The sequence below is a fragment of the Triticum urartu genome, chromosome 7 (assembly GCF_003073215.2).
Source record: "Triticum urartu cultivar G1812 chromosome 7, Tu2.1, whole genome shotgun sequence".
NCBI classification, from domain to species: domain Eukaryota; kingdom Viridiplantae; phylum Streptophyta; class Magnoliopsida; order Poales; family Poaceae; genus Triticum; species Triticum urartu.
The window spans coordinates 711724953-711740648 of NC_053028.1; the positions used below are offsets into that span (position 1 = coordinate 711724953).

General features: G+C 43.5%; 1 protein-coding gene and 1 pseudogene across 1 annotated transcript; both read left to right on the forward strand.

Annotated features, from left to right (window-relative positions):
• Positions 1-1102: 1102 nt before the first annotated feature.
• Positions 1103-2103, forward strand: LOC125522405 (uncharacterized protein PB18E9.04c-like). Its single transcript, XM_048687464.1, has one exon. It carries the CDS (start codon positions 1212-1214, stop codon positions 1911-1913), a length of 702 nt encoding a protein of 233 aa, XP_048543421.1. The 5' UTR covers positions 1103-1211; the 3' UTR covers positions 1914-2103.
• An 8685-nt stretch (positions 2104-10788) lies between these two features.
• Positions 10789-11905, forward strand: LOC125523770 (annotated as a pseudogene).
• Positions 11906-15696: the final 3791 nt, after the last annotated feature.

Genomic DNA, 15696 nt, shown 5'->3' on the forward strand with positions numbered 1-15696 from the left:
AGTGCCGGCGTCCTTGCTTCGCCGGCGGGGGAGATGTGAGGCAGCATATTCGGATCTGCACCCGTATCCACCTTGGACCTCTCGAGGGCAATGCGGAGGACCAACTCCTTGTAGGTGTCGAATTCGGAGTCGGAGCGGTTGCCGAAACTCGACTTGGTCGCCGGAGTCGTCGAACTGGATCGAATCAGAGAAATCGAAGGATGAGAAGAAGAGATGGAGCGAGACCATAGTGAGGTAGGATTTTCGGATTGGAGATATTTGTGGGGACAGAGTGTGGTAGGGATGGGCCGGGCTGACGTGGCAGACGCGCCGGGGCGCGCCCGGGCCACTCCATATCCGCCCTATATTTGGGCTAGATATGAGGGGCACCGGACAGCTTGGTCATTAGAGGCCCAGCTTGGTCATTAGAGGCCTGTTTGAGATGCCTGTCTAGGTTAAAATTTCATGACCGGTTAATGACCGGGCCGTCCGCCTAAGCGTTTGAGACGAATTTGAGACGCCCGGCTGTAGATGCTCTAACGCCATTGAGGGAGCGGAAACTAGATAAATTGCGTCCCCAGTCTTCGGTGTCGTCACACAATTCGTTTGGCAGGTCTCCCTGTTACATAGCTCGACAACCAAATCGTAGAAGACCATCTACGCATGCACTATGACCGACGGATCGTCGACACGGCCATGAAACCGTGTGGAATGAGTTGTGTAATAGTGATACTGCGTAGCTTGTCTTGTGCGCAACCCGCGACCGAGTCGGCACCAGTAAACAATAGACACGCAGATGGATCGCCGCTTGTACCACATCATGCATATGTTGTTTAGTATAATTTTTGTATGTAACTGTACATTTTACCCTTAGTCTATTAGCCGTCTGCTTCCTAATCTCCACCTAACGCTAATTCTGATGTATAAGAAAGGAAGACCAACGCGGCGACGACCACGACCATTGACCAACTGCATTCGTCAATAACAAATGCATGCATTGAATATGCATATCTACTACATATATCCAACAAAAAACAAAAGAGACCGACGGTCGAACACGTCAACAACCCATTATTCTCCTATATATACATTGCCAACTACTCAACCCAACCGGAGCAAAGCAAACACCACATCCACCTCACTCAGCTCAGCTCAACCCAACCGAAGAAGAAGAAGAAGAAGAAGAAGAAGAAGAAGAAGAAGAAGAAGAAGAAGAAGAAGAAGATCGCGTCATGTTGCCAGGAAGGTTTCTCGGTCAGAAGAAGGCGAGGTCACCGACTGGTGCGCCCACAACCCCAAGAACACCAACGCCGGCGGCTACCACAAGACCGTCAACAATGGTGGCTCCGCGCGTGCCCTCAACAACGTCACCAAGGGTGACTACACCTGTGGCCTCAAGATCGTCAGCAAGAGTGGCTTCCTCCACCGCATCAAGAACGTCAGCAATGGCAGTTCCGACCACACACTCAAGAATATCAGCAACGTCGGCTCAACCCGCTACCTCAAGAACTTCAACAACGGCTAATCCACATGCGACCTCAAGAACGTCAACAACGGCAAATCAGTCCGCGACCTCAAGAACTTTAACAACTGCAAATCCGTATGCAACCTCAAGAACGTCAACAACGACAAATCTGTCCGCAACCTCAAGAACGTCAACAACGGCAAATTCGTCCATGGCCTCAAGAACGTCAGCGGCATCAGTGACGGTGGCTCCTTCTGCAACCTCAAGAATGTCAACAAGAGCCGCTCAGTCTGCTGCGACCTCAAGAGCGTCAACAGGAGCAACGGTGGCTTCAAACCGGTCGACGACACTGCAGCCAGGTGCGCCGACCTCAAGAACGGCTAGGACGACAGCCCCACCCTTGTCTGCGACAACAAGTCGTAGTCGTGCCACTCCCACACGTCCACCAGTTTCCAGCATGCGTCGATGATCTCCATCCATGTACGTCGTCCATCTTCGATGAAGTTAAGTGGGTTGTGACCAGTTTAGTTATGTTACAGTAAGTTAATAAATTTGTAAACTTGATTGGTTCGAGCCCGTGAGATGTAAGCCAAAAGTGTGCTAATTGCTAAATAGATGGTCTACGGACCTGAATGTAATTTATGTTACTTGTGTTGTTCTTTGTGCTGTCATGACACCGATGAATAGAATGAAAGTTTTTCTCGCAAAAAAGTGTGCCAGTTAACGTTGCAGATATTTATGTTTTTCCTGGTGTCATTGAGTCAACTTGTTGGGTGATTAATTAACACGTTGCTGAACTACCTATGTCTTGTGTGTGTTCATTCCAGTTTCTTCTTGATATTCTTTAGCATTACCCCCAATGAGAAATAAGCGGAACGGCAAGGTAGTGCACTAGTAATTGCGCAGCGGGAAGACTCTAGAGAGAGGTTGAGCGGTGTTCTTATGTAGTGGTATTAACATAGTACTTAACTTGCTCCAGTATTAGTGGTTAACGCTAGGCAGCTTGTGCGTGCGATGTGAAGGCCGGCCAACTCCTATTCATTTTTGAAACTTGACATGATCCCTGCCTACCGGCCAGCTGATCAAATATAATTTGACTAATGTTTGACAGCTGTAGTGGCGCGGCATGCCTTGTGCTTACCGACTGAATCAACACTAGGTATAGATAGATAGATTATAGTACGATCAGTAGTTAGTTGGTATGGCTACTTCGTAGTAGGTAGTTAGTATGCTTTCAAGAATCCCTGCATAAGTGAGCAGTGGCAGTTAGGGGTTCAGACCAATGGATTTTTCAAAAGCATCTTAATCTTTAAAATGTACGATGGCCATCTATACGACTAATGTGTAATGAAATGCATTTTCTCTGAATGAAATGGTGATTTGTTGTCTTAAGATGTTCAAATTGTGGTTAAATACTAATAAAAAACTAGTTATAACATAAAAAGGACAAAAAGAATCCGTTACAGGAATAGATAAGGGCACTGAGCGGTGGCATAATGTGTCCCGTTAGTGGTAGATATACCTCTGATGGACACCGACCATGGAATATTGTATAAGCTACTAACTTTATTGTATAAGCTACTGAATCTAAATGAACTAACCAGCAACTTCTATCGATTTATATTATTAAAGTAATAGAGAAGGAATATCTTATATTAGCTTGACATAATCAACAGGAATAGAGCAGCTAGGATTCTTTGAAGATACGTTAAAAGACATGTATGAATTAGATTGATAAAGAAATCTACAACGACGAGGATTAGTCAAAATGGTGGCATGTGTCCTGTACAGATACATGCTTCTACTCTAAATTTAACACGAATAAAATGATCTGTGCATGACATGTGGGTCCAGACACTCGACATACGTTGGCACCTGTTACCACTCTCTTGTCTCCCACACGTCAGTATGGGTCCCACCATTTTGAGGGGAAAAGGTTGAAATATTTTTGGCCCGCCATCGAAAGTTTTGAATTTAGGCGAACACCAAAAAACCAATAGTCAACAGGCCATAATAACTGAAGAAATCCATTGAAAAGAATGGAGAAAACTTCTCCCTTACGAGGTCTGAACCTCGGTAAATAACTCTCTTGACTCCCGTTTCTCAACTAAAGACCTAACTAATATACAAAGTTACAAACATATATACAAGATTGGTTGCACATGATAACAATCGGTTTAGGTAATCTAAACTCAAGCTCTACCAAAACATCTCATGCAACTGCAACATCATGTGTACTTACTACATCAATGATGAATGACGTACAGTACATGCATATATATGACTAACAACTAACAAGGCATGTGTGTGTATGGCGTGTGCTACCAAAACTGAACCACCAACACTTAATCTGATGTGGTAGTAGTATAAGGAGCAGGAGGAGAAGAAACGAAGACCAACGCGGCAGCGACCACAACCATTGACCCAGCCGCATACATATCCATGAAGAACAATGCATTGAATATAATGGATATCTACTCCCCAAAACAAAACAAAAGAGACTGACTGGCACCGGCAAGATTGACGCCACCAAACCATTCTCCCACACGGTGGAAGCGCGTCGTCCGGCAGGAGTGCAGTTCCAAAGACCTTCTCCCTGCTATATATATGGAGCCATGGCCGCAGGCTTCCTCCACCCAACCGGAGCATAGTAACACTATATATCCAATTCACCTCAGCTACCTCGCCGGAGAAGAAGAATTACTAGAAGAGAAGCAGATCTTGTCATGGGCGAGCAAGCTACAAAGGTTCCCCAAAAGAAGGCGAAGGCACCGTCAAGTAGTACGCAGTTGACGAAGACAGCGGCATCTAGGAGGAAGTCGCTGCTGCCTCAGAAGAAGCAGATGAAACAGACGACTCCGTCTAAGAAAAATTAGCCTCGAAAAGGATGACAACAGTCGCACGTTGATCGACGACCCCAGGCCAGGATGATGTTAAGTGTGTTTCTGTTGAGTAGGTCAGTTTGTGTTACAAATAACTTCATTTGTAAACTTGATTCGATCCGATCACTCCTGTAGAATCCGTAGCTTGTTTGTCTATAGGGCAGAAGCGTGCTGGTTCACGGTTCGGCCAAATGAAGTCCTTTTTTTTTCCTTGTGTTGTTTTATGAGTAAGTTGAATAAAAAGAAAGAGTTAGAAAAGAGATACATATAGGGGTTAATACATCGTAAATCATTATCTCTTCGGTGAATTGAGCGTAGCACAATTTGTTAGCTTCCTTGTGGCGGAAGCTATCCAAACGTGTTCAAGCCCTTGAATTTAGAAGGGTGTTTGCACTTTTTCGGATATATTTCAAGGTTTTACGACTTATTCTTTCGGTGTAAGTGACGAGCCCATGGGCAGCGATACACATGTGGTGACTTCATCAATCTCGCCGCCTGTTGGTTCAATTTCTGAGAGGTGCTCATAGCGTGTGTGCATTCATAGGGAAGTGTACATTCATGTATATGAACGTCCGCTGATTCAGAGAAAAAACCATTAAGTTTCTTGTTTAAGCACCATCGGTTATCTCTATAGGAGGGGCGACTAATTAAGCATCTACCTTCTACAAATAAGCATTGATGCATAAAAAAAGTTGTTTTATTTCTCTAAGAAGCTCCCCAAAGCACCTTGCATTCAACAAGTCGTAAGATAGGCAAATCGAGTATCTTGTCCCACTCATCGTCACACAAGTCGTTGGTGGGGTCACCGGGTCCCGAAATAAGCTTTCGCCCAGCTTTATATATAAAGGCAAACTATCACGTCTGTACAACAAGTTCAAGGGTCAAACATAAAGATAAAGGGCCTGCTAGGGCAACATCACAAATTATGCCCGGAAAGAAAACAAACATGGGGTACAAAGCTCCATGGAGCTGATGTAGGACCGTCAAAGAAGCAACGCGAGAAGACACCCAGCCGCAATCAGCGCCCTGATCATGGCGTCAAGACACTCCTTATCCCGCTGCCTCGAGTGCTAGGCCACCTAGTTGCTGTACTAAACACCCTAATCGTACATACCTTATATATATGCCATGTATACATGATCGACCATACACTATTAGAATTGGTTAGATAATCCAAGCTCAAGAACTAGTTGAACATGTTATGCAAGATACAACAACCAAAGCGTGTATGCGTACATCACCGATCTATATAACTCGTGATGTAGATATGCATACGCATATGACTACACGTATGTACCTAAAACTTAATCAGTAACGCTAGCTAATTCATTTGTTTAACTCTAGCTAACTCTGATGTAGTAGTAATAGTAGTATAATGAGGAGGAGAAGAGAAGAACAAGAACAACGCGGCAATGAACACGACCATTAACCCAACCGCATTAATCCATCAATAACAATCCTTCTAAAAATACAAATCAAGAGACTTACTGGTTCCGACAATGTCACCAAACCATTAATTACCATAGGAGAAGCGTGTTGCCCGGCCTATATAAATGCAATCGTTGCCACAGGCTCCCTCAACCCAACCCTGCAAAGAAAAACAGGAGTAAATTAAATAAAGAAGAGAAGGTCGACGAAGCTAGGCAGCTTGTGCATGCGATGTGAAGGCCGGCCGACTCCTATTCATTTTTGAACCTTGACATGATCTTTGCCTACTGGCCAGCTGATGAAATATAATTTGGCTAATGTTTGATGGCTTTAGTGGCGCGGCATGCCTCATGCTTTCCGACTGAATCAACACTAGGTATATATGGATAGATTAGTTTGATCAATAGTTAGTTCATATGGCTACTTCATACTAGGTAGTTAGTATGCTTTCCAGAATCCCTGCATAATTGAGTCATGGCAGTTAGGATTTCAGAAGGAGAGATTTTTCAAAAGCATCTTAATATTTTAAATGTATGATGAACATCTATACATCTAATGTGTAATGTGATGCATTTGTTCCAAACACTTGACATACGCTGGCATATGGTACCACCTCTTGTCTCCCGCACCTCAGTATTGGTCCAACCATTTTGAGGGGAAAAGGTTGGCATATTTTTGGCCCGCCATAAAAAGTTTCGAATTTAGGCAAACACCCAAAAACCAAATAGTGAACAAGCCATAATAACTGAAGAATTCCGTTGAAAAGAATAGAGAAAACTTCTCCCTCACTAGGTCTGAACATCGATAAATAACTCCCTTGTCTCCCGTTTCTCAACTCGACACCTAACTAATATACGAAGTTACAAACATATATACAAGATTTGTAGCACATGATATATTCATAACAATCGGTTTAGCTAATCTAAACTCAAGCTCTACCAAAACATGTCATGCAACGGCAACATCGTATGTACTTACTACATCAATGATGATTGACGTACAGTACATGCATATATATGACTAACAACTAACAAGCCGTGTGAGTGTATGGCGTGTGCTACCAAAACTGCACCACCAACACTTATTCTAATGTTAGTAGTAATATAAGGAGCAGGAGAAGAAACGAAGACCAACGCGGCAGCGACCACAACCATTGACCCAAACGCATACCCGTCCATGAAGAACAATGCGTTGAATATAGTACATATCTACTCCCCAAAACAAAACAAAAGAGACTAACTGGCACTAGCAACATTAACGCCACCAAACCATTCTCACACACGGTGGAAGCGCGTCGTCCGGCCGGAGCGCTTTCTCAAAGACATTCCCCCTCCTATATATATGGAGCCATTGCCGCAGGCTTCCTCATCCCAACCGCAGCAAAGTAAGCACTATATCCACCTCACCTCAGCTACCTCACTGGACAAGAAGAATTGTTAGAAGAGAAGCAGATCTTGTCATGGGCGAGCAAGCTGCAAAGGTTCCCCCAAAGAAAGAGAAGGCATCGTCAAGCAATACACAGTTGACGAAGACAGCGGCCTGTAGGAGGAATCCGCTCCAGCCTCAGAAGAAGTAGATGAAACAGACGACGCCGTCTAAGAAGAATTAGCCTCGAAAAAGGTGACAGCAGCCGCGCGTTGATCGACGTCCTCTGGCCAGGATGAAGTTAAGTGTGTTTCTGTCGAGTAGTTCAGTTTTTGTTACAATAAGTTAATTTGTAAAGTTGATTCGATCCGATCACTCCTAAAGAATCCGTAGCTAGCTTGTCTATAGGCCAGAAGCGTGCTGGTTCACGTTGCGGCCAAGTGAAGTCCTTTTCTTTTCCTTGTGTTGTGTTATGAGTCATGTGGGAGGTTATTGTCGCGTAGTTGAATAAAAAGAAAGAGTAGGAAAAGAGATACATATAGGGTTAATACGTCGCAAACCATTATCTCTTCGGTGAATTGAGCATAGCACAGTTTTTTATGTTCCTTGTGGTGGAAGCTATCCAACCGGGTTCAAGTTCTTGACTTGAGAAGGGTGTCTGCACTTCTCCAGATATATTTCAGGGTATAACGACTTATTCTTTGGGTGTAAGCGACGAGCCCATCACAGCGATGCACATGGTGTGATTTAATCAATCTCACGACCTGTTGATTCAATTTCTCGGAGGTGCTCATAAGGGATAGAGTGTGAGTGTGTGCATTCATAGGGGAGTGTACATTCATGTATGTTAACGTCCGCTGATTAAAGAAAAACCTTTAAGTTTCTTGTTTAAGCACCATCGGTTATCTCTATAGGAAGGGTGCCTAGTTAAGTATCTATCCTCTACAAATAAGCATTGATGTATGAAGAAAAGTTGGCTTATTTCTCTAAGCACCTTGCATTCAACAAGTCCTATGATAGGCAAATCGAGTATCTTGTCCCACTCATCATCACACAAGTCCTTAGGCGGGGTCACCGAGTCTCAAAATAGGCTTTCGCCCAGCTTTATATATAAAGGCAAACCATCACGTCTCTACAACAAGTTCAAGGGTCAAACATAAAGATAAAGGGCCTGCTAGGGCAAACGCAGAAATTATGCCCGGAAAGAAAAGAAACATGGGGTACAAAGCTCCATGGAGCTGACATAGCACCGTCAAAGAAGCAACGCAAGAAGACACCCAGCCGCAATCAGCACCCTGATCATGGTGTCAAGACACTCCTTATCCCGCTGCCTCGAGTGCTAGGCCAACTAGTTGCTGTACTAAACACCCTAATCATACATACCTTATATATATGCCATGTATACATGATCGACCATACACTATTAGAATTGGTTAGATAATCCAAGCTCAAGAACTAGTTGAACATGTTATGCAAGATACAACAACAAAAGCGTGTATGCGTACATCACCGATCTATATAACTCGTGAAGTAGATATGCATACGCATATGACTACACATATGTACCTAAAACTTAATCAGTAACGCTAGCTAATTCATTTGTTTAACTCTAGCTAACTCTGATGTAGTAGTAATAGTAGTATAATCAGGAGGAGAAGAGAAGAAGAAGAACAACAACACGGCAATGACCACGACCATTAACCCAACCGCATTAATCCGTCAATAACAATCCTTCTAAAAAAACAAATCAAGAGACTTACTGGTGCCGGCAATGTCACCAAACCATTAATTACCATGGGAGAAGCGTGTTGCCCGGCCTATATAAATGCAGCCGTTGCCGCAGGCCCCCTCAACCCAACCAGAGCAAAGAAAACACCACATCGACCAAAAGAAGAAGAGAAGCAGATCGCGTCATGGGAAAGCCAGGTACAAAGTATCTCCCTCAGAAGGCGAAGGCTAAGGTGAAGAAGGCACCGTTTGCTTCGTCTAAGAAGAAGAAGGTGGTGACCAAGACGAATCCCACGGCATCTAAGAAGAAGCAGATCCTGCTGTCCAGGAAGAAGCCCAAAAACAAGTGAGACCAGCCGCCCATCGAGCTGCTCGGAGATCTCCATCCACGTTGGCCCACATGATGAAGTTAAGTGTGTTTATGTCAAGTAGGTTAGATTAGGTTGCAATAAGTCAATTTGCATTCTCGATTGTTAGGTGAGGTGTGTTTGTGTCAAGTAGGTTAGTTTAGGTTGCAATAAGTCAATTTGTGAACTCGTTTCGATCTAGCCCGTGAAGTCCACATAGCTAGTTTGCATGTAGGCCAGAAGCGTGCTAGTTCACGTTAAGTAAAGTTTTTCTCTTGTGTTGTCAAGATGTGTAGCAGGTGGTGCGGTGATGATTAAAAAGAAAGGGTGACATATATGTTCCCTGTGTCCACCCAGTTTCTTTTCTATCATTTACTGTTAGAGAGCCTGCATTATTTGTGATCACCATGGCGATTGTGTCGGCAGTTCGGTGACTGGAAGAGTCATGTGGCCAGCTGAGGGCGTGTGGAGGTTTGTCTCCGTCGGATTTTGCGGGATTCGATCGGTGCTAGTCTTTGGTGGATCTATTTGGATCCGGTCTTCGTTCGTCTTTGTTTAGGTATTTACTGGTTTAATCCTTCTGATCTACGATTTTCTTCATCGACGATGGTTGCTACTCTGGAGCGCTAGTCTTATGGGACCTTAGCACGACGACTTCCTGACTGTCTACTACAACAAGGTTTGCCCGGCTCCGGTGAGGGAGGGGCGATGACAGCGGCGCGCCTTCGGCTTGCTCCAGTGCTTGTAGTCGTCGCTAGGTGGTCCACGAACATGGTTGTAATTTTTATTACCTTTGTTGTTCTTTGTACTGTCATGATTGAAGATGGATAGATTGGAAGTTTCTCGAAAAAAATGTGGCCAGCTGAGTTCGAGTGCCAAATCAGAAGCTAGACTACGTAGTGGCAAGACTCCGGTGAATCTAATACCTACAGCGTCTCACCGATCGACAGAAGCTGGCACATGTTTGGCATACTTAACTTACTCCAATACTTGTGGCCATTGCAATGCAATGGTACCTCGACGACCAAATTAACTAGGAAAGGAAGAGCCGAGGAAGGCAATATTCTTTCTTGAATCTTGACATGGTCTAAGCCTACCTACCTAATCAAGTATAATTTGACTAATATATAGTTGACGAGTGTAGTGGTGGTGGTCGTGGCATGCCCTATGCTCTTCGACCGAACCAGTGCTGGTTAACAAGGGACAAGATGGATCGCCACTTGTACTACTGCATGCATGCAGTATAGGTACACTTACTGCAAAGGAAACAATCATCCATGATTGACCATCACTAACAGACCACAATCATGCCTTGTGCACAATCCCCGACCGAGTCGGCACACAGATGGATCGCCACTTGTACCACATCATGCATCTTGTTTATACAATTTATCCTTACTCTATTAGTTGTCTCCTTCCTAATCTCCACCTAACGCTAATTCTGATGTATAAGAAAGGAAGACCAACGCGGCGACGACCACGACCATTGACCAACCGCATCCATCCATCCATCCATCCGTTAGTCCATTCATCCGTCGATCAATAACTAATGCATGCAATGAATATGCATATCTACTTCCAACAAAGCCAAAGAGAATGACCGGTCGAACATGTCAACAACCTTTTATGCTCCTATATATACATTGCCATCGATGCAGGCTTCCTCAATCCAACTGGAGCAAAGCAGACACCACATACACCTCACTCAGCTCAGCTCACCTCATTTCGAAGAAGAAAAGAAAGAAGATCTAAATCGCGTCATGTTGCCAGGAAGGTTTCTTGGTCAGAAGAAGGCGAGGTCACCGGCGGGTCCGTCCACAACCCCAAGAACACCAACGCTAGCGGCAACCTCAAGACCGTCAACAACAGTGCCTCCGTTGGTTGCCTCAACAACATTACCAAGGGTGACTACTCCTGGGGCCTCAAGATCCTGAGCCAGCGTGGCTTCTTCCACCACATCAAGAACATCAGCAATGGCAGTTCCGCCCACGGGCTCAAGAATATCAGCAACGTCGGCTCAACCCGCTAATTCGAGACCCGCAAACTCAAGACCGTCAACAACAGCAAATCCGCATCTGACCTCAAGAACTTCAACGACGGCAAATTTGTATGCGACCTCAAGAACTTCAACAACTGCAAATCCGTATGCAACCTCAAGAACGCCAACAACGACAAATCCGCCTGCAACCTCAAGAACGTCAACAATGGCAAATCCATACGCAGCCTCAAGAATGTTAGCAGCATCAGTAGCGGTGGCTCCTTCTGCGACCTCAAGAATGTCAACAAGAGCCGCTCCATCCACGACCTCCAGAATGTCAACTAGAGCAACGGTGGCCTCAAACCAACCGAGGACACTGCAGCCAGGTGCGCCGACCTCAAAAACGGCTAGGACGATGGCCCCACCCTTGTCCGCAACGACAAGTCGTAGTCGTGCCGCTCCCACACGTCCAACTGCTTCAAGCACACACCGATGATCTCCATCCATGTACGTCGTCCATCTTCAATGAAGTTAAGTGCGTTGAGACCAGATTAGTTATGTTACAGTAAATTAATAAATTTGTAAACTCGATTGGGTCGAGCCAGTGACATGTAAGCCAGTAGTGTGCCAATTGATGAATAGAGGGTCTACGGGCTTGGATGTAATTTATGTTATTTGGTGGTTCTTTGTACTATAATGACATTGATGAATAAAATGGAAGTCTTTCCAGCAATAAAAGATAAGTGTACCAGATCACGTTGCGGCTATTTTTGTTTTTCCTGGTGTTATCGAGTCATGTTGTTGGGTGACCAAATAAAAGAACTGAGTCAGAAATTACGTACACATGATTATTAACACGTCAACAACCAACATAGGAGCTCTGTTAGGCCTTTTAATCTTGATTATGTATCTGCATATTTGTTTTGAGTCCTACTTGTAACTTAGATGTCTTGGGAGTAGCGAGTCCGGCGAAGCTTCAACAAAGATGTGTCGAGAAGGCGAGATGCTAGACCGCCGTGAGAAGCGGCAAGACGTGATGAAGCTGGAGCGTGACCGGCTGCACGATGAGGAGGAGCTGCACTAGTAGAAAACGGGCCTATTGTCCCGGTTCATAAGGGCTTTTTGTCCCGGTTCCTGAACCGGGACTAAAGGGTCGTTACTAATGCCCTGACCCTTTAGTCCCGGTTCTAACCAGAACCGGGACAAATGGGCCTCCACGTGGCCGGTGCGCCGAGCCCAGGCAGGAGGGTCTTTGGTCCCGGTTGGTGGAACCAACTGGGACCAATAGGCATCCACGCGTCAGTATTTCTGTGGCTGGGGTTTTTTTTTGAAAGGGGCTTGTTTAGGGGTTTTGGGGGTTAATTTAGTTTGTTATTAGCTAGCTAATAGATAGAAGTGTCCTCTCTTATATCTCCGTGCTTGGTTTATACCAACGCTATGCTATGCCTAAACATGGCTTAGATTGAAGTGAAGGCAACATATGTGGTGCATGTCGAAAGTAATACTAATTAACCCTAACTTGATCAAGTTTGGATTAGTACTACTTTCGACATGCACCACATGCATGTTGCCTTCACTTCAATCCAATCCATGTTCATTTCACCCACTGATATATGTACAATAACTCTTCATGCTCACATCATGCATCATCATAATAATAAGTCCTACTAATCATCATGATAGAACTTCTACTCGTTATTAATAACAAGTCATACGATCATCATTCTCATAGTCATCGAACCCAACCCTACTTAATTGTTCTTAGCACATGATCATCAGTATTAAGTAGGACCTAAATACCATCTTTAAGGTAAAATAGCATAAAACAGTATAGACCCTGACTCTCCATTATGGAGAATGGAGATCATCCTGTCTTCAATTCTTGCGCCGCGCTTCCTTTTGCGTCCAAGAACCTCTTTACGAGTGTCCATACATTTTTCCATTCTCTGATTTGCATGTCTCCACTTCTTTTAGAAATCCGGTATGGACAGTTGAGATTCGTAGGATGACCTGGATATATGTTCAAAACATCAAGGCGACCATGCTCATACATCAGATGAGGCACACAATCCTCTGGGATTATCTGTTGAAAAACATAGTAATAACTTCATAGTTAGCAATGAAGTACTAGTTTTATATAGAAGTATGCAAAAGATGCACGTATGTCGTAATAGTAAAAAATCTTACCAGGGTATCTCCATAGTAGTTACCGTAGTTCAACACGTGCACTAGTGGCACGTATTGACCATAATGTTGAGGAGTTCGATTGTAGATATTGTAATTCTCAAGATCATTACAAAATCCAACCAGATGATTTTTCTCCTTGTAAGTTAACTCAGAGCCATCGGTGTAGTAAGTTCTATCTACCATCTTCTGCACATTCTTTGATACTTCAAAATAAGCTGTCAATGGAAATAAGTTGTCAACTATTTTGAAATGAACAATATAAATTAGTTAATAATTAACTATGTTTGAGAAACTCACATAGCGGTAGAACTGGAGGCGTATCAACAAGGACCCAAATGTCCATATTGTCTTGCTCGATTTCAGGATCACCAAGATCCATGGTGACAAGCATACCCTCATCAAAATCATACAATTTGCAAAATGCTTCCCAATTTTTGCAACCAAAATGGGTTACGCTCTCAGCATTATACAGCTTTATTTCAAAATCCACATCATGATGGGTCCTTAGGTGAATTTTCTTCGTTTCAAAATTTTCATGGTCTTCAAAATCCATCCTCTCCAAGACATAGCGTCTTGCATGGCATGGGATAAACTATACTCGAATTGTAAAAGATGAAAATTACACGTTGAAATAGTTGAAGTCATGCTTAATTATGAAAAAAACACTTGTCGTCGTTGCGTACCGTTTCAACTTCGAAGGTCTCCTCGAGCTTAATGCTGAAGCGCCGATCATCGTCCAGGTGAGGCCTGTCGCACAGACCTCGATCGTCGTGGTACCAGTCGCACTCCCCCGGGAGACTTCCGTCGTCCGATGATGACATTTCCTACGTTCATAATTCAAAGATTAAACATGTACAATTAAATATATATATATATATATATATGTACTACAAAAACTAAATTAGATCATTATTATTCAACTAATCATATGCATATGCCTTGCATAGTGCTCTCCAATTTGAGCATTCAATAAGAAAAATCAAATCACAAAATAAAGTAGTATTCAAATTAGGATGCATTCAATTATAAGAAAAACTACATCATCTCCATGTGTCCGTACATCGTCGAATATTATCACTAATACACGTCGAATACTATCATACATATCGCCAGTACAGCTAGAACCGTAGCGCCCGACGGGTATCAGCGCGGGCGGTGGACACCCAAAGGGAAGGAACCATCACAGGATCATAGCTCCAGTGAGATCCCTAAAGAACCTGCCAGGTATTCTCGAACCTGCCCTCCAACGCCACCATGTAGCGACGGACGTGCTGGTCCTCCTCGCTGACACGGTGACGTACCACCTCCGCGGTGTCCGGAAGCCTCGGCACCGTCACTGGCCCACGCGACCGCCACCAAACAAGGATCGGGTCAACGACGGGCTGGCTCCTCACCAAGCTACGCCCCCCGGAAGGTAGCGCCTCCCAGTACCACCCCGACGGAGCCCAGTCCCAGACATGGCCCATCTGGTCAAGCAGGTGTCGTCCTCCGCCGACTCGACGACGAGGATGCGGGATAGGCATCGTCCACGTCGATGCGGGAATAATTGCTTTAACTAAAAAAAATAAACTAGTTCTATTAATTTTCTTGCTAAAAATAAAATACTTCTATAGTAAAATAAACCAGTTTTATTAAATCAACTAGTTCAACTACTAAGCACTTACTATAAATAGAATAAAGTAGTACTTACTAAAAATAAACAAGTTTACCTAGTTCTAACTAATTTCATTAAACACTTTCTAAGTAGTACTTACTAAAAGTTATCGGGGAGGGGGGTATATCGACAACGACATACCAGAAAAAAAAAAAAAGAAGAGGAAGAAGAAGAAAAAAAAAGAGGAGAAGAAGAAAGGAATAAAGGAGGAGATCGAAGAAAAAAAAGAAAAAAAGAGGAGAAGAAGAAGAATAATTCTTCTTCTTCTCCTCTATTCCTTCTTCTTCTCCTTTTTTTTCTTCTTTTTCATCTTCTTATTTATTTCTCCTCTTCTTCCTCTCCTCTTCTTCTTATTCTTCTTCTTCTTCTCCTTCTTCCTCTTCTTATTTTCCTTTTTTCTCTCCTTCTTTTTCTTCTAAATATGAACATATACATAAATGACTTTGATCATACATAATTTTCAGATTCCTACACAATATGAACATATACATAAATTGACAAAGAAAATTCTATGAACAAAAAAGAAGGAAACCTATAAAAAATGAAAAAAAAGGTAAGCCAAAATAAAATTGAAAAGAAAAAAGGATAAGAAAAAAGAAAAGAAGAGAAAGGAAAAACAAAAAAAACAGAGAGAAACCCGAATAAAACAGAAGAAAAGGGAAAAAAAATAAAGAACAAAGAAA